This window comes from Vipera berus (assembly GCF_964194415.1).
Source record: "Vipera berus genome assembly, chromosome: 1".
Lineage (NCBI taxonomy): Eukaryota > Metazoa > Chordata > Lepidosauria > Squamata > Viperidae > Vipera > Vipera berus.
In genome coordinates, this window is record NC_138202.1 from 23,822,650 (window position 1) to 23,841,817 (window position 19,168).

At 37.5% G+C, this 19,168-nt stretch overlaps 1 protein-coding gene across 4 annotated transcripts in view; it reads left to right on the top strand.

The window, feature by feature from the left end:
• FERMT2 (FERM domain containing kindlin 2) overlaps positions 1 to 19,168 on the top strand; it is a 75,284-nt gene that overhangs the window by 17,940 nt on the left and 38,176 nt on the right. For all 4 annotated transcript variants that reach the window (XM_081346177.1, XM_081346176.1, XM_081346175.1 and 1 more), the window contains one exon: positions 2,436 to 2,669. In XM_081346177.1, the coding sequence (XP_081202303.1) occupies positions 2,436 to 2,669 (234 nt within the window). The remainder of the gene's footprint in view (positions 1 to 2,435; positions 2,670 to 19,168) is intronic.

Sequence of the window (19,168 nt, forward strand, 5' to 3'; positions counted from 1 at the left end):
TATATTTTTAGAGCAGACTTCAGACTTAACTGATTTACAGTATTAAACTAAACCTATAATCAGGACATCAAAAGAGCAGTGCTTGGCCAGACCAAGGCCAGTTTAGTTGGTTTCTACAGTGGCTGTCCCAATATCTCTGGGAAATCCAAAGGGTATGAAAATGCAGAGGAATGTTTTTGTTCCTCAGTTGTGTTAAGAAGTGCACATGTAGCCTTGTCTTCCATGAAATTTCACATAAAAGTCCACTTAAAGCTGGTTTAGGCAGAACTGGCATTAACAAATCAACTTTACAAAGTTGAATTCTACCCCTTACAAGAAGTACTAAATAGTCCAGTACTATAAGTTCTTTTTGTTTGTCATTTACATGTGTGACATTTTCTGTGAGCAAAGTCTTGCTCCTAGAGCATTCTCTCTTTCAAAAATAAATTATATTAATAAGAGGAGGATTTTTTTTTACTGTTTCTTGGTCTTTCAATATTTTTCAGTTTAAAAAAAATGTTCTTGCAAGACAGTGAGAAAGTCCCCAGGTTCAGTTTCCAATTTCTTTCTTGGTTTCATGTCTTCAGAGCATTGGATAGCTATAAAATAAATAATCCATATTAAGACCTCCTCCCCACCCCTTCCCAAGTGAAGAATTCAAACACTGCATACTATAGGTAGGACGAATATCACGCAGGATGCTCTCAGTTTCTTAAACCTGGATGAAAGAAGATCTGTCCTTTTATCTCTGATAGGTTATTGTATGCCTAAATTGTCAAAAGCCGGTATAAAAAATAAAGATAAATCTTTTAATATTAATTGTAGCCCAGTAGGCTGATCAGAAAGCCAGTGACTTTTCAATTTATAACCCACATTTAAACCTAAACTTCTACTTCTTGAGAGCTCATAAACAACATCTTTCAGTGCCGAAATCATTCCCTTACTCTTGACATGTTTTAGAGAAGCAAACGTTTGGAACAGAGTTCACCATAATCACTTGACAGATTTCTTTGAGAGCAGCCAAGTCTTACTGCATGCTGCATGCTTTTCTATATTTGGCTTTGTTTAATTTGACGATAAAATGCCATGCTGTTGAGAATTATGGCTGCTGCTGCTCTTTTCTAGCCATGTTACCTAAGCCAAGATTATTCCCTTTTTTCGTTTTTAAAGAATGATGTGGATATTTATGACCCTACTGTATGTAGGATGACTCTGAATTCAACTGTACCTTTCATCTCTCTGTCCACTTGAGCTTTTCAAAAATTTAGAGATTATGAGATAACAATATAGTACTTCTGTATGTTTTCTGGGTTGCCTAAGTCTACATGATATCTAAAGAAATGTCCTATACTTTGAGGGAGAGGAAGCAAATAAAAAATTCTTTATAATCAATTTTCTGATATTCTTTGTATACGGTAGTTTACCTGAGATTTATAAGGTCCTGACAGTGGCATACATTATTAATTGCAAGCATTTTGTGCAATTACCATTACCATTATGCTTTGAACAGCTAAACTTAATCATAAATCAGAAGTCATATAAAGCTTATCCAAAATGCTGCCTTTACTTGCACAAAGATTAATTTCAAATATCCCACTTACCTCATCACATAAGATCAGTTATCTGGGAGGTAGGAAAGGCATTGAATTCTCTGGTCCTGTATTTATGAAATCCTATTGTATCTGAATTATACTAATTTTCTTCAGGATTTCTAGTGGACCTTTCTTTTCCAGAAAGCATTTTATGTAATTGGGCTTTAAGCTTTATTTACTGGAACATTTATATCTGGTGGGAAAGAAAAGAACCATTTCTGCAGCAATGCCTCAATTCTGAAATATTCTCCAGTTGGAGGAACAATTGCTCTTGGGACACATCAGGGAATTATTAATAGTAGCTGGAGATGCAATGCAGATGTTGGAACATTAACTTACACAATTTGGACTCAGCTTATTTTGTCTAAAGTTATCCAAATTGTTAATAATTTCTTATGCATATTAATGCACATATCCTCTTTGGCTATATCCCTAGCATATGGAATTATCAAAATACCAAAAGTACTTTTTCCCCACTGTGGCTGAAAATATGATCAAGTAGCGTGGAATGAGAAATTTAGCTTGACTTTGAGGGGATTTTTATCTTTACCTCTTGACCATTACTGGTGGTGTGTCAGATACCACAGATTTGATCCTGCTTGGTTTCTGAGTCTTGTCAAGATTGGCCATTTTCTGCCATCAGCTGTCGTGTGAAAAATAAATTTGATGTTAACTAAATTTTCAGACGTTGAATGATCCTTATTTCACTCTTGTCTTTTGCAAGAATAACTGGCTGGGTGAAGAAATACATGAAATAAAAATCATTGGTATTTTACATAAAACATAAAATTTTGTCTAAGCACTGTGAATAAGTTGCTCACCATTTCTCTTTAATTTCCTAACTGTGTATCTTTGTGCTCCTAGATGTCAAGAAAGATTGGTCCGACCATGCCTTATGGTGGGAAAAGAAGAAAACCTGGCTCCTTAAAACACACTGGACACTAGATAAGTATGGAATACAGGCTGATGCAAAGTTAGAGTTCACTCCTCAACACAAACTGCTCCGACTCCAGCTTCCCAACATGAAGTATGTAAAAGTGAAAGTGAACTTTTCTGACAGAGTCTTTAAAGCAGTATCTGACATCTGCAAAACTTTCAGTAAGTATCTATGATTTATAGAGCCAATTATTACCCTTTTTAAGTGACAAGCAGCCAGCTTGAGTGGCTTTGTATTACTTATTTTTTTGTCTTGTAAGTATACATTACAGGTAGCCCTTGACTTATGACTGGCCATTTAATAACCATTCAAATTTATGATGGACTTTAAAATGCTACGATGGACTTTATGAATTTATGATGGACTTTAAAATGCTATGATGGACTTTAAAATGCTATGATTGCAGTCACATCATCACATTTCAGGTGTTGAGCAACTGGTTCACGTTTACAACCAGTTGCAGCACCCTGCAGTCACGTGGCCATGATTTGCAACTCTTTTGTCTTTTCCAGCAAAATATGGCCATTAGATATACTGAACTCCCTTAGTAACCGTTTGGTCCACTAAATGATCATGGTAACTTGCTTTATGGCCAAAGTAAAAATGATTGTAAAATTAGGTCTCTTGGTGACCCGCTTAACAATCACAACAAGTAATAAAATTTGGCTGGATTGTGGTTGTAAATTTGAGGACGACCTGTAGCCTTCTTCTTCTTCTTCTCTCACATTTCTGGTGATCTCTTAAAAGAATGAAAAATAGGTTTTGGTATGCAAAGTACTTGCCTAATGATGGGAATGTATAGTATGCCAACTTTGGGTGCTCATCCTGACATCACTGTCTTGCTGGATTCACTCTTCAAGTTAAGCTGTAATGAGTTTGTTTTGTTTGTTTTGTTGTGTGAATTCGTTACTGTGTTCTTAAAATCAGAGGTTGTATTTATGTTATGTATGGAAGCAGACATTGTGACTTGTTCAATAAATCTTAATTAAATAGTGACTTTTTAAATACCGTGAATCCAGCTTTTTCCTATTTCTTTTCATTTTACGGAATCAGACTTTTAAGTTAATAGGGTATTTGAATTATAGAAGATATACTGATTTCTTAATCTTCTTGATTTCTGTTCAGGTATATTTTTTAGAATACAGAAATGTCCTTATTTACATTCTAGAAAAGTTGAGCATTAGCTGTACCAGCATTTAAGCTGTTACTCTAAAAAGATCCTGAAAAGGGTTTTTATTTTCAAGCTGATCAGAATTGACTGGTTTATTTAAGTTAAAATACAAACATTTTGAATCCAAGTTTTTGGATACTTTTGTATTCAATTTGCTCATTTGTTTTGTTTTATTAAATACTGTGTTTACTTTTTTATGGTTAAAAAACCCCTTTTTCATAGTAATATAGAATGGGGGATTGCATTTGGAGAAGGGGGTTAAAATAGCGTCTTTTTGTGCAGCTGTTATTTAAGGTTTTTTAAATCACATTTGGACATGCTTCAATGTTTTCTGTTTTCCTTTTGTTTTAGTTTAGCCCTTGTTGTCAACGCAGAACACGTACCAATTAAATAAAACAAACTATAGAAGTTTTCTTTCAACAAGACCTACTTTGGCTCAAAAGGGTTTAGTTTTTTTCCCCATAGTGCCAGTGAATCAAGACACTAACTAATATATTCTTCTATCTTTAGTGCTTAGAAATTAAAAATATTAAAACCTGTTAACTAATCTGTGTTTATCAAACAGGTTTTTTAAAATATGTGACGAAGGAATCTACTTAATTAACCTGCTCAAAACTGCAAAAGAAATACAGAGATGGTATCAGAAGCCTTTTAGTTGTAGTCCATTGATTCTTGTTAAAACTGAAAAAATCAGTTTAATTGTTCTTTAAAATTTCCTAATGTTTTTGTGTCAAGAGGCAAATGAAATGTTAAGTGAATGACTTTAGCCGTGTTTCTCAGCAACTTTAAAATCTGTGGACTTCAATTTCCAGAATGCCCCAGTCAGCGGTCTAGGAGTTGACCTCTACATATCTTAAAGTTGATAAGGCTGAGAAACACTGAACTCTATAGTATTAAAAGTAATACCTACAGTCCTCCTTTAAAATTATTGCTCATTCTCATTCTGAGCGGCAGGGATATTTCATTAAATAATGCTGATTCTGGAGAGCACCATCATATTGCATATGTAATTTGAAAGTATATAATGAAACATGAACAGTCAAAACTGCTCAGATATTGAAATGATCCTCTGCAGCTCTTCTTTGCAAACAGTGGCGGAAAGGAACTTTTAATAATAGTGACATATCTGAAGAATTCATTTTTCCCAGAAAAGTTTGCCTTTTAATAATCTGTGTTTAGGTTTAGATTGTTCTCCAATAGCCTTCACTTAATGACCCATTCAGTCAGTGACTATTCCAAGTTATGACAGTGCTGAACAAACGATAGTTATGACCTGTCCTCAAAGTTATGACCGTTGCAGCAGCCCCACGGTCATATGGTCAGAATTCAGGTACTTGGCAGCCCACCCATGTTTACAACTGCAGTGTGCGTTTCAACTCCTCCCATCCACCTATCTGCCCCCTTTTGTTCTGCCCTTTTGGCTGCCCTTCACTCCTCCATCTACTCTGCTACCCCCAGCTAACTTTCATCAGCTTCCTGCTGCTGCTGAGGAGTCACGCACTGGCCTTGATGATGCATGCTTATCTCTATCCCCTACCCCCCATCTTTGGCCACTGCCACTCTGCCACAGTGGACAAAAATATATAGAATTAATACAAGGATTAATGAATTTAATCTGTCAGTGATAGTTTTTTTATAATGAATGAAACTTAACAGCAAAAGCCATGAATATTGCTAGTAAATATAACACATGAAAATATATAAAGGAGGTCTTATGATTGGGTGAGAAAACTGTAGATGTTTCACTGATTATTCTGACTTGTGAGATATGTCATCATCCATTTCTGTGCTAGCTTGGTGAAAATAAACTGGATTTGTTACCTATATAAGACCTTTTCTGAATAAATACAATTCTAGGGAGCTCCTTCATTCCCTTAACTTTCAAATCTATTGTAAATATATATGTGCTCATAAAGATTTGGGACCCAGAGGTTGTTTTTTTTTGTCTTCAGTGAAGAACAAATGGTATAAAAATGTTAGTGAACATGCCACAGTAATAGTTTTTGAGAGTGTGATACAGATACCAGAAAGCCACTCACAAATTTTATTTAATCTGGCATGTTATACTTCATACATTTCATGTTAATTGCTGGAATGAAAGTAAGAGAAAGGTGTGCTGTGATGTAAGGGATTAGATGAAACCCAGGAAAGTGTTGCCAGAGGCGAGTTCTAGGCTGTCAGCTAGGACTTTCAGTTCAGCTTTTGGCTATTATTGTGTTCATTCTTTTCTTGTGGCATTTTGGATGATCCTAATAAACATACTGTCTGCTTGTGGATTTTGTGTTTTTCCTCCTGGAATATTGCTGATATCTTTACTTTTTCTAGTATGTTATAATAATTCTCTTATAAGGTAGTGTGTTTGCAATGGTTTTTCCAGCTGCGATTTTTCCCATCCCCAACTTGGCATTCTTATTGCCTCTGTGCTTTCTGCTGTAATTTAGAAATAGAACCTTTAAAATTCTAGCTAGCAGTTCACTACTGGGGGTAAAGCTTTCAGCAGTTTATCAGCCTTTTCCAATACACTGGAAAAAAATAGTATTGGCCTTGTCCACCTTCTATTCTCTATCCACATAGGAGAAAAATGGAACATTTTTCAATCTAGCATGTACCTTAAATAAAATAGAATCTGTCAGTTAAGTAGTAAATTAAGAAGTACTTGCAATTTAGTGAATTACCAAACGTTTCGGTTCTGACCAGTTAAGCACATGAATAGAGAATGGCTTTCTGTTATTACCAAGACAGGCTTATGGCAAGTAAGTTTTGGGGTCAAATGAGAGGGGCACACTTTTTAAATTTGTGAGAGATGTACCTTTCAGATTTGTTAGGTGGATACAATTCTTGGCAGATTTTAAAATGTAGGAAATATTTAACCAAATTTTAAAATAATTTCATAATTATACAGCTTTATATTCAGGGCATGAAAGGTAATGTGTCAGTGATAAAAGTACTTGAATCTCTGAAGACAGTTCTCCTTGTGGAATCCTTGGTGCTGTCTGAACTTGGTTGTTTGCTTGCAGGTGTTTCGTTGCTTGACCAGGTGAGATCAGTGCAAGTGAGTGTGGGGTTTGCTCCCTGTTTAGCTACAGTAGCTTGCCCTGCCAGTCTTGGTGGGGGTGTAGTACCCTAATGTTTATTTCTATGTAGAAATCTGAAATCTCTTTTTAAGAAAATAAATGTGAAATAATGCAGTCATGAAAGTGTATGCATGCACTTGCATAGTGGTAGGTATGTGATTGATGGATTGATTGATCGATTGATAGGTAGGTAGGTAGGTTGGTAGATAGATAGAGCTAGATGTAAGGAAGGTAAGTAGGTGGGTGGATGGATGGATGTTTTTTTAATGTGTGTGCGCGTGTGTACACACACACACACACACACACACACACACACACACACACGTTTATCAATATATAAACTGCCAGCAAATCCCAAAACTATCAAAAGGATTTCCATACTCTACCCACTCCATTTTTTGTTATTACATAAACCTCCTCTAAAGCTATTTGGCTGCAGCTTTCTTTTCGGTCAATGATTATAAAAAATAAAGTATGATGGTTTCAAATTAGCTGATAAATTGGATTTCCCATGCAGTACAGAAGAGCCATATACCATTTGCAGGACTTCCTCTCCCCAAGGGTATCTGCCTGTCCCACTAGATCAAATAAGTGGTCCTTTCCCATCTACTGTGACCTAGGAAGCTTGCCTTTTCCATGGCTGCCTCTACTTTATGGACCCTTCTCCCCTTCCCCCCCCATTCCACCAGACCCGACTCTCTTAGCCACCCAGAAGTCCATTAAGATCCAGCTCTTTACCCAGGGGTACCATTGGGGTACAGTGGTAGAGCCTGTGGAGGGTTGTTGAGGTACCCTGGGAGGTTGTCAGGTTTTTAGTTTTTGTTTATGGTTTTTTGACTTTTATAATTTTATTATTGTAAACTACCCAGAATTGTATTAAGATGGGTAACTACACAGATCCTATAAATTACAGCGTAATAGTTGCTTTGTTAAGGAATAAACATTGAAAGCCCTGCTAAACACATTTCAGGCCTCTATGTCCTCACTTAAAAATTGGCAAATAATAGTGTGGCCCCAGTCTGCTATTTTTCCACTGAAAATATCTAAACACACACACACATGCTCATAGTCTACCATGTACGTAGTACTTCATCAGTTTACAAGTAAGGAGCTGGAGACTTAACATTTCAAAATCTATCACATTCCACTAGGTTTTAATTAATGGTGAGGTCAGAACTAAAACTGTTTCAATATCCCCTCACTTCATTTCAGAAACTTTCAGATACAAAAGCAATGACTGCTTGTTGCAGATAAGATACAGTTACTGTATAATGATTTGTCAGAAGCTGCTAGTAGTCCTGTAGATATAGCTGTTTTTATTTATTTAATTACACATGATTTAATTTACAGGCCACTTGGTTCCATCCCAATTCTGGGTGGTGTAGAACATAGGACAATAAAAAAATGAATAATACAAAGCTCCCACCAAACAAATATCCGGAGGGAAAAATCACTTAACACCACAAAAACAAACATCCCACAAGGGGATAGCCCAAGGCCTGGGGAAGGATAGGATCTGGAGGAGGAGGAGGCTCAGGCTCAACCATGTAAAACTGGGGAATTAACTTTAAATGGAAACTTCTGGGCAGGAATAGTTTACCTTGGGATTTTCCCCCTTAGATTGGAATCTCAAGATTACAGTTTTGGATTAACTAACTAATATTTGTTTGCATGTCCAAAGTGAAATACTGTCAGAAAACCTGAGCAATTGAAACTCTACCCAGTCTTTTGTTTTCAAATAACAGCACAACTCTTTATGTCTTTGTATGCAAAAATAAAGTAACAGTGCTTTGTACATTGCCTAAATTGTCTGATTATATTTTAAAGTGCTTTAGGTGAGGGGTTTTTATAAACGGTGTTTTGATTGGAAGATTACTCTATTTAAAATAACAGTAAAACATTACTGGAGAAAAGGGTTTCTTTGGAAAGCTTTTACTTCAAATACTATTAAGTCCTTTTATAGGAGATCTTTGACCTCTAATATATCACTGTCAGACCTAATTTCCATATTGTGTCTCCTAAAATGTAGGGCATGCCTCTGTTGATAGTAGACAAGTTGTCATCTTCTTGAACCCCATTGTTTCACAATTCTCAATCTCCAAAGTTTGTGCCACTAAAATTCAGTGGAAAAATAGCAGACTGGGGCCACACTATTATTTGCCAATTTTTAAGTGAGGACATAGAGGCCTGAAATTTAAAAAGAAAATTGAGAATATGTTGGACCTCCTTTTATGTGTGATGCAAAAAATGACAATAAATAAAGCAATAAGAAATCAACTTTTTCCATTCAAAAGTAGTTAATTTAGTAAGGATTTTTCTTTCTATCAAATCCATCAAACATAATGGTTGGCAATGGGTAAAATATTTGTCACAACTCTACATTTTTTTCCTACATTAAATGGGAAAATCTACAAGCAAATACAAAAGACCCAAGGGGATCACCCATATCAGGCCTAATAACAGAAGCAGACATGCAGTGACTCGAATCCATAACTCTACCCACCATCCAACCATAATTCTTGACACGCTACGTCAATGACACCTTCGTCATCATCAAATGCTCCCAAATTGAAGAAACACACTATCTACTCAATAACATATTCCCTGGGATCAAATTCACACGAAACAGACAACAGACTCCCATTTCTTGACATTAACATAAGGAAACCAGACAACTGGAAACCAGAGAACTGGAAACCAGCATCTACCACAAAGGAACACACATGGACCAGATCCTCAGCTTTGCAAGCAACTATGCTACTGCACACAAAAGAAGATGTGCCCAGACCCTCTTCAGAAGGGCCAAAACACTGCAGCATCACAACCCTTAAGAAAAGCAGAAGAGAAACGGATGCTTGACATCTTTCTCCGTAACAGCTATCCAAAAAACTATTCCGAAACACAGCAGTTTAGGTTTTATTAATACTATGGTTGCCTGTAAGTGGAGAATATAAAATGCAACCTGCTTTGTGTTTCATTTTGCATCTATGGCATTAGACTGCTGAGCATGCAATCTTACTAATAATGCACATAGTAAGACTTCAAATCATTGTGTCTCAGACAATAAAGGAATCAAATCCATCTTCTCTGCAGTCACAGTTTAGATTGTAATAGCATCTAGAAAAATATAAAAAAGAATTTAAGCAGTAAAGTACAGCACTATTAAACATGTTGAGGTTTGGGAGTTTTTTGTTGAATTCAGGGCAATATGGTTTAGTTTCACTTCCCTTGGCATTATCAAGTTCGTAGCTATTTCATGATTCTGTCAATTGCTGATTTGTTTTCTGATCTATTAGGTTTCCCAGCCAGTGTCAACATTTGTCCATGTTAACGGCTAGTCCAGGGGTTGGCAACCTCGGCTCTTTTATGACTCGTGGACTTCAACTCCCAGAATTCCTGAGCCAGCTATGCTGGCTCAGGAATTCTGGGAGTTGAAGTCCACGAGTCATAAAAGAGCCGAGGTTGCCGACCCCTGGGCTAGTCTATTCAGAATCATGATCATTGCTTCTCTTCATTTGTCAAAAAAACTATAATATTGGTAGCCACCATATTGGCATGTTGTCCTAGTGATCTGTGTGCCCGGTGTATAGTTCCGTCTTGCTTGGCTATAAAATTGTGATAAAGTCATTCTTCAGTAAAAACATCGGCTTTTCTGCCAAGTGAAACTGATTCTTACTTGGTTCATGGTGTTTTAAAGCTACTTTGTACTTAATCTTATACTATCTAATAGTTACCAATATATTTTCTGTTGTTCTGTACAGCTCAAAAGACATACCGGTAAGTCTTCAACTTACAACAGTTCCTTTAAGTGACTGTTCCAAGTGACAATGGCACTGAAAAAATGTGACTTAAGACCGTTTTCCACTGTTATGACCTTTGCTGCATTCCCATGATCGTATGATCAAACTTGCAGATGCTTGGCAGCTGGTTCATATTTATGACCTTTGCTTCATTCCCATGATCGTATGATCAAACTTGCAGATGCTTGGCAGCTGGTTCATATTAATGACCGTTGCTGTGTCCCAAGGTCATGTGATCACCTTTTACAACTTCTGATAAGCAAAGTCAACGGGGAAGCCAGATTCAGTTAACAACCAGGTTACTAACTTATCAGCTGCAGTGATTCACTTAGCAACTGGCAAGAAAGGTTGTAAAATGGAGCAAAACTCACTTAACAAATGTTTCACTTAACAACGGGAATTTGGTCGTAATTCAAGGATTGCCTGTAGTTATTCTAAAAAGGTCCAGCTAAAATTTCAGGGCTGTCACCTCAAATGTTTTTTCAAAATGTATTCTGGTCACTATAAGGTCTAAGGGCCAAATAACTGTGTCTACTGCATATGGGAGGTAATTCTATGAGGGCAGTACTGACCTGAGCAGTTTTTCTTCATAACGTTGCACTACCAAAGTTTTTTAAACAGCTGTCTAGGCTCAGTCTTCTAACATTTATTTATTGCTAAACATGGATCTCCATTCCAGAAGTTTGAAGCATTTAGTAGTGAGGTTCCCTTTTCTGTCATTTTATAAACACTGTCCTTCTTCAGTCAGCCCATTGATGTCTTTCCCACATGTGACAATGAGAGACTAGAGTGAAAAATTCATAGTGCTGCTCTATGAATTTACACCGCCTGCCTTTCCATCTTTATTTGGTATCAGGTGACATCAGTTCTATCAGTCATACCAACTCATTGTGTCAGAAACTGACACAAAGCTGAAACTGAGATTATTAGAAACCACTTCTGGGATATCTAGGAAGTGAGAGACTTTGCTCAAAATCTATACTCTCAGGAAAGTTCCAAATAAGGCTCTGTGTATACAATAAACCCAAAGATATGAATTCAGAAATTATCACTTGTACCTCAGATATAGCTGCATAATCTTTCTTTTCCCTTTAACAAAGGAGTCTTCTACTTATAAAACAGGGCTTTTCAACCAGTGGTACGGGTACCACCTGTGGTACATTGGCACCTGGCAGGTGGTACGCGACCATCCTAGAAAAGTGGTAGCGGGGGAGGGGAATGAGCTGAACAGGTGGCAGCACCACAAAAGCCTGAGCAAGAGACGGCTGGAGCTGCAGGGCTGTCAGAGTTCAGTGGAAGCGCCAGGATCAGTGCCGCTTTCCAGCTGATCGGCGCTTCTTCGGGGCTGTCAAGGCTCAGTGGAAGCACCAGGATCAGCACCAGGCTTCAGCTGGAGCTTTGCACCGATCCTGGTGCTTCTGCTGAGCCCAGAAGAAGCGCCGATCAGCTGGAATGTACGGTCACAGTGTCCCAGGGTCATGTGAAGTGACCAAAACCTGCTGCAACCACCCAGCAGGGGGGGGGTGAATAAAAACCAAACACCACCCCCCCATCCCACCCCGGCTGCCAGTCCTCAACAGATATGCTCACAACAATGAAAACCTCAGACAGGAGGAAGAGCGCCGCCGGGGGGGGGGGGGCAGGCAGGTGTCTTGCTCGGCTTTGGCTTGGGGGGCACTTTTTTCAATGCCTTTGTAACTTCAAACAGTCACTAAGCGAACTGTTGTAAGTTGAGGACTACCTGTACTTCATCACTTTTTTCCTTTTTTTGGTCATCAAGTTTTTGACACCTTGCTAGGCGACTGGTGGTACTCGGATGTTGCCATATCCTAAAAGTGGTACAGTGAGTGAAAGGTTGAAAAGCCCTGTTTATAAAAGGTTCTTGTGGGGCCAGAAGGACAGTCAACTGGGGGAAAAAATAGGTCTGACTTATTATAACCATTCCACTTTGACATACTTTAAGTATTAATACGGTAACAATTTTATGAAATAATGTAGTTCCAGGAAACATTTTGCATGAAATTCTTTATTTTGTATTTTTTTGAGGTCATACATTAATAATAACCATATTGTCATAATGAAAAACTTGAATGTACAAGCAATAAATTAATATATTTAAAACAGCACATACCAATTCTGTGTTAGAAAATTGCTCTGACCTTTCTATTTTTCAGTAACTAATCTCTCAACCTGAATATTTTCCATGTGACTTTCAGTTATTTTTAAATAAATGCTGTTTTAAAATTCCTATACTATGCAGATAGCTTTCTTATATGGACCATTTGGAAGACTGTTTTGGCAAAGAAGCAATTTCATTGGAAAATATCTCTCCTCTTTTCCTTACAGTTTGATATTTTCAGTATGTTGGGACAAATCCAGTTAGCTCTGCTTCCTGAAAATTTACTGGCAGTGTAACAGACCCTCCCCTGGAGAGGGAGGAAAAACTAGTGTGCTGTTTCAGCTTGAATGAAAAAGCTTCCCTTAGTCAAATAAATTTTTTAAACATAGGGCTAAATTCATAAATCTCTAAGTACTTGCTTCCTGTGACTTATATATAATACTAAAATATAAAATTCTTTCCAGTTCTAATACAAACAATATTTTGTAATGTGGCTGCATTATAAGTGACAGTTTCCATTTGTTCAGATGGCAAATGCAGTTCCATGATATTCACTTTTTTTGTATATTGCAAGAAAAAAAATAATAGGATCTGAGCTGGTAGTTGATTAGGGTAAAAAACAGAGTACTGTGGACCTTCAAAATGTTGATGCAGGATAACAGCTGTGAAGAATGCAATTTGCGGGGGTGGGTGGGTTTATGATTATCAGAAGATATTTAGAATAGAATTGCTGTTATTGCAGTGTTTTTAAACAAACTAAAATATAAGCAAATCAGCAGAATTATTATCAATAGAAGATTCTCAAAACTATCAAATGGGAAAGAGCTGAGATGTCCAACATAAACATTCCAGACCTTGCTCAGAATGCACACCTATCTCATTTAAGAGTTGATCTTGACAATAGTTTCTTGGGTAAAGCAATAACTTCATTGATGACATTGCCATAAAAAAGACTGAAGAATGTTTATCAGACCAAGCCCCCCCCCCACTCCCCATGAGTCCTGTCTTATCATTTGGTGGCCAAGGTATTTGAGCTTCAGTTTCAGTATCTCTCCTTCCAAAGAACATTGAAGTTTGAGGCAATTACTACAAGTGAATTTCATAGGGAGGGAGGGATGTTACAGGCAATGAAATGAAGATGCTCAGGGTACACAGAATCTCTTTTGGAACCCTGACACAAGCAAGCATGTTAACTTCTTTAAATATATTTATGGTATCAATGGTTCAAATTATCATTGTAACATCATTGCTTTATATATTTATACACAAGCCTTAACACTTTCATGAGTCCGGTTGGTTTAAAATATGGATAAAATATGTAAAAAAGAACATAGCCATTCATAAGAGCAAAACAACTATAAATCAGCCATAACAAAAGGGGATCTATAGTCATCCTGTCCCTAAGGCCTCAAATTAAAACCTCTTATATTTACTTTATTCGTTTGTTTGCAGGAAAAATGCAACACACAAATATACCAAGTGTAGCCACCATTAGTATAAGGACTTGTTAAGTACTAAAGGCCACATGGATAGCTAAATTTTTGCTGCTTTGCAGTATTATACTAAAATTTGTTAGTCCAGGCTGGACAGAGAGAGGCTGTTCCATAAAATGTTATCATAGATGACAAACACTGCCTTCAGGACCCCACTGATCTCATCTTTCTGATGTTGGAAATAGATTACCTTTCCTACTCAGAGGAGTGCCCTTGATAATAAGGGTGTGAATTGCCATTGCCAGATTCTCTGATCTCAGTTATGGTCATAATAGGCATATTAGCTAAAACGAAGTGTAGGCCCCTGTTGACAGTCTCCACATGCTTAGACGACAATCACTATGAATCTTGGAGGATACTCAAGTTGCTGAATGCTCTTCCAAGGGAATAGTGCCTCATCTATTAATAATCTGTGTACCAATAGAATCAGATAGATTTAGGAAAAATATTTTCATTTCGGCTTGTTTTATCCTAACCAATTTCCATAGCTTAAATTTCAGCAGCAGCTCTAGATTAGCCCAGCCGTTTACAAGCATTTGCATAATTGATGGTATCTTGGCCCAAACAGATGGATGACATCTTCTAGTGGATTCATGTAAATATTCAGAAAGTCAAGACCTGCCAAATTTCTCATAGGAATGCCTGCCATGTTGATTACTCCTCTTCCCAAGTGGAATTGCTTGATCAAATAGAAACAGAATCACTGCCTTTTTGGCGTTGATCCCAAAGGATACCTTGTTCAAGAGTGTCTAATATTACTGTGAGTCAAGAAATACCAGAAAAGACACACTCCAGGTTCTAGTAGAGGTCATCTACCAGGACAACCAAATCCATTCCATTTCTGTCCCAGTCTGAATCCCGACTGAATGAGACCTAGAGATTAAGTTGCTTGTAGGGCTTCTAGGGCTGAGGTCCAGGGAAGACCTCTGCAAAAGAGCATGCCAATACCTCCTTAAAAGCTTTACGACATATGTTTACTCGCCTTAAACCTGGAATGTAACACATGTAACCCTTTCACAATTCCTGTGCAACTCCAATTTGCAATAATAGCCAGCTGACTTTCCTTACAAGAAAAAGAAATAAAATATTTTTCTGCTTTGCCCTAGAAAATGGCATATAAAGCTTCTGTTTGCCAAGTTTTAGCTATTGATTGATTGCATTTATTTTTATTTTAAAGGTGTACAGTTACATTCTGTTCCCATTTGCCACTTATTTCATCCATGTCACTTTAGGTTGACCTAAAGTCTAACTGAGAGAATGCCAATCTGGAGAGAAAAAAAAAGTTTGCCCACTTCTGCTTGAAAGGATCAAGCAAAGAATCCTGGTTAATCTGTAAGGCTTTGTGGTTTGCAAATGTATTTTGTTCTTAAAAGAACAGTTAAGTAGAATGGATTTAGTTTACTTTTTAGAATGCAAGTTAATGATAACTAGCACATTGGTGGAAAAAGCTGTCCTAATTATTTTTTTCCCCCCCTCTCTCTCTCTCTCTCACACAGAGAGAGAGAGAGAGAGAGAGAGAGAGAGAGAGAGAGAGAAAGAGAGAGTTCTCTTACTGACTTTTATTTCTTTGCTTCCAGTTCTAAATATCTTTATTCTTCGATTTGGTTATAATGGCAGTTAGTATCAATCAACATAATTTGCTGTAGTATCTATAAAATGAATTAAAAAATACATACAAAGATAAATGGATTTTGGGTGACCACTTTATATTGAATATCAGCTTGTTTGTGCCTTTTTATTCAAATAGATTACATGGAATAATTATTGTCTGGTGTTTTTCTTCTTACTTGTCCGAGTCAGAATTGCCTTTTGAATCCAATTCTACATGATGTTTGCATTACACCTTTTGCCTTAAATCATATTATTTCAAATCAGGAATTTTTTAGGAATTGAATGCCCTCTCTCTCTGGCAGAACATTTATACATTGGTGCATGACGGTTAAAATGAAAAGTACACTGTATTGACGATGTTTTTCTTTAACATATTCCTATATAGCCTGCCTTTATATTTTAGAGTTTTACATTGGCATCTTACAGATGTTTTGTACCAGACAAATAGGACCATTGTAATGGTGCCATTCTTGACATGGTCAATCGGGTGGGTCTTGGCAGCATCCAGGCAGCAGAAGACTCCCTTCAGGAGCTTGGCTTCAACATAAAAGCTCTTCCACCCTAACTAAAAGGGCAAGAAACAATAAATGGTATTCATACACATAGGAGAACAGTCTGCTGAGAAAATTCAACGTTACAAACTCCCACCAATATTTAACAGAGGCAGCCTTTTTCCTACTGCCTCTTAATGCAAAATGTAGTATGCCTATGTGATCGAATTATGAACTGTAATGAGTTCCTACTGTTCGTTTCTAAGATAAATTATTTGGCATAAATAGTACCAAAGACGATCATGCTTAACAGAAGTGTACTGTAAGAGATCTGTGCACTTCAGTGTAGGAAAACAGCGCATTGGCATAAAACTAAGTAAATGCCCCTTTTCTTTTTTCTAATTGGGATTTCCTGAGTTACAGAGAACTCTCTTTTATGCAATGTTCTATATCTGTCAAAATATGCTTTTGATTGGGAGCTGCCCAGAATTGGTTATAAGATGGCTAGCTATATGAATGTTTAAAATTTTATTTTATTTTATTTGATCTTGGTGGGGGGTGTCCGACTGGAGGTAATTAGGATTAGACCCTACTTCCTTCCTGCATGCATCCTATTCCCTTCCTTGCCATCTTTGTTAATTTTAAGTGAATTTTAGTGTCAGTATTTACTGTTTTGAAAGTTTTATTGTTTTATCTTGTTGCTTTTATCGATTGTAAGCTTCCTAGAGGTGCCTCTAAGCAAGAGGGTTGGCATGTAAGTTTAATACATAAATAAAAACTATACTAACCACATTTGAGAAATACAGCCAGTCGTGATTTCTGTTTCATATGTAGCATTCAAGCAAGGAATTATCAAACCGAGAGTGGATCATGGTTAACTAATTCTTCTTTGTAAAAGAGGGAAGGTGAAAGATATAACTTCAGTGCTTTATTTAAGCTTCTTGAGGACATTAATCTGTGGATTGTTCGTTTGGGTCAGGAGTAATATGTTATACCGTGTTTCCCCCCCAAATATGCTGTACCTTGATTTTTTACAGATGCGCCTAATATAAGCCCTACCCCCAAAATAAGCCCTAGTTAAGACCCCGGCCACCTTGGCCCACTGTGGTTGTAGAATGGGTGAGGCACACGTGTAAAAATCAAACTGGGTGGGGGGTAGAGCTGCCCCACATGCCCTGCACACATTTACCTTAGGACCACCGTAGTCAGGCCTCCCACACCCTGACGCCTGTCACGCTGATGCCTGACTTCTTTTGCAGCTGGATGCCACATGGTGCATCGTGCTGGTGCTGTGAGTGGCGGCACAAGTGTGGTACACCACGTGGTGTCCTGCCACAAGCAGCAGCACTGGCACAATGCACCAGGTAACCTCCTGCCGTGAGCGGCGGCACTGTCACGATGCGCCACGTGGCATCCGGCCACAAGCGGCAGCACCAGCACAATGCGCCACGTGGCGTCTGGTTGCAAGCAGCCACAGAAGAAGAAGTCAAGCAGCGGTACAACAGTGTCGGGGCCTGGGAGACCTGGCTGTGGTGGTCCTCTGGTAAGACATCCCCCAAAATAACACCTGGTGCCTCTTTTGGAGGCAAAAAAAAAATATAAGACCGAGTCTTATATAAAATATGTTGTAGTTGAAGCTAGGTGAAGTTGAAATTGATACTAGGTGAGGCTAGCAGGAAAAATGGGTATGACACAATAGATAAGACTTCAGATTGTCAGAAACATTAATATTATTGAGCTCCGTCTCATTGTGCTGGATCTCAGAGACCTATAAGTAGTTAATGTATTCTGATGCTTCATATTCAGAATGGCAGTTCTATTAAAATTACAGTGAAATAGCTGCTTATTAATAGATATATGGTGTACAGTACAAAAAAACACGAGATTCTTCTCCATGAACCTATTAGTCCTATGAGGTAAATACGGGGGAAATTGTAGAATGCTAGAACAGAGAAAATTGCTACTTCCTATGTTATGCTCCTAACAGAGGGGTGGCTGCAGCATAATCGTTCCCAAGATACTTTGTTAACAAAAAAGAAAGTATTGCAAATGCTCTGCCTTCACTTTTGGGGTGTTTCCCAGGTGGCTTTAAAGGATAAAGAACTAGTTTTAAAGGATGAAACACATTGGAATCACATTGACATAGGATCAGAGGTGTGGAACTTACATGGTTTACAAACAGAACTTAGATTTTGCATTCTAGATTATTTTGCATTTAGTTTTAGTATTGCCACCACAGCATGTTGCTATCTTCTGCCTCTCAGAATTGAAAGTATGCCAAGTAGCATGTATTATATTTTCACTATAAGAGGAAAACACTTCCGCATCTTGAATAAAAACAGATTCTTCTGGATTAAAATAAAATTGTCCACCTCCAATAGCGTTCATTCAAATGTATCCACTTAAAGCCAACTATGAAAGCAATGAATCATACCCAGCATTTGACATCTAAATTACATAGTTAGCTTAAATAACTAGTAATTAAGTGGCCCAACCATTTCCATAGCATGGGTTCTTCAAGAAACAGTTTTTAATTGGATATATCCGAAGAATCTTTGAACAAACATGGAAGCAATTTTTGAAAGTCCAATCTCTAACTTTGTACAGAAAGGATAATTCCCACCCCTTAGCTCCAAATCATAATGGTGTCCTTACAAAACCTCTGTTTGGGTTTTGTCACTTCTTTAAAACTTCAGCCTGTAACTGTAATATTTACTTACTTTCTTGCCCTAGAAATTAACATTCGCTATTAAATGTTAGTGAAATCTAAATAAAAAAGATGATGATAACGCTTACAGATTGAGATCCGGTAACTGCATTCATGCCATATTCTTTATAGCATTACAGGAATGGTTTGCCATAGTAAGATTCCAGAGAGTTTTTGGGACTTCCCAGTCTAAC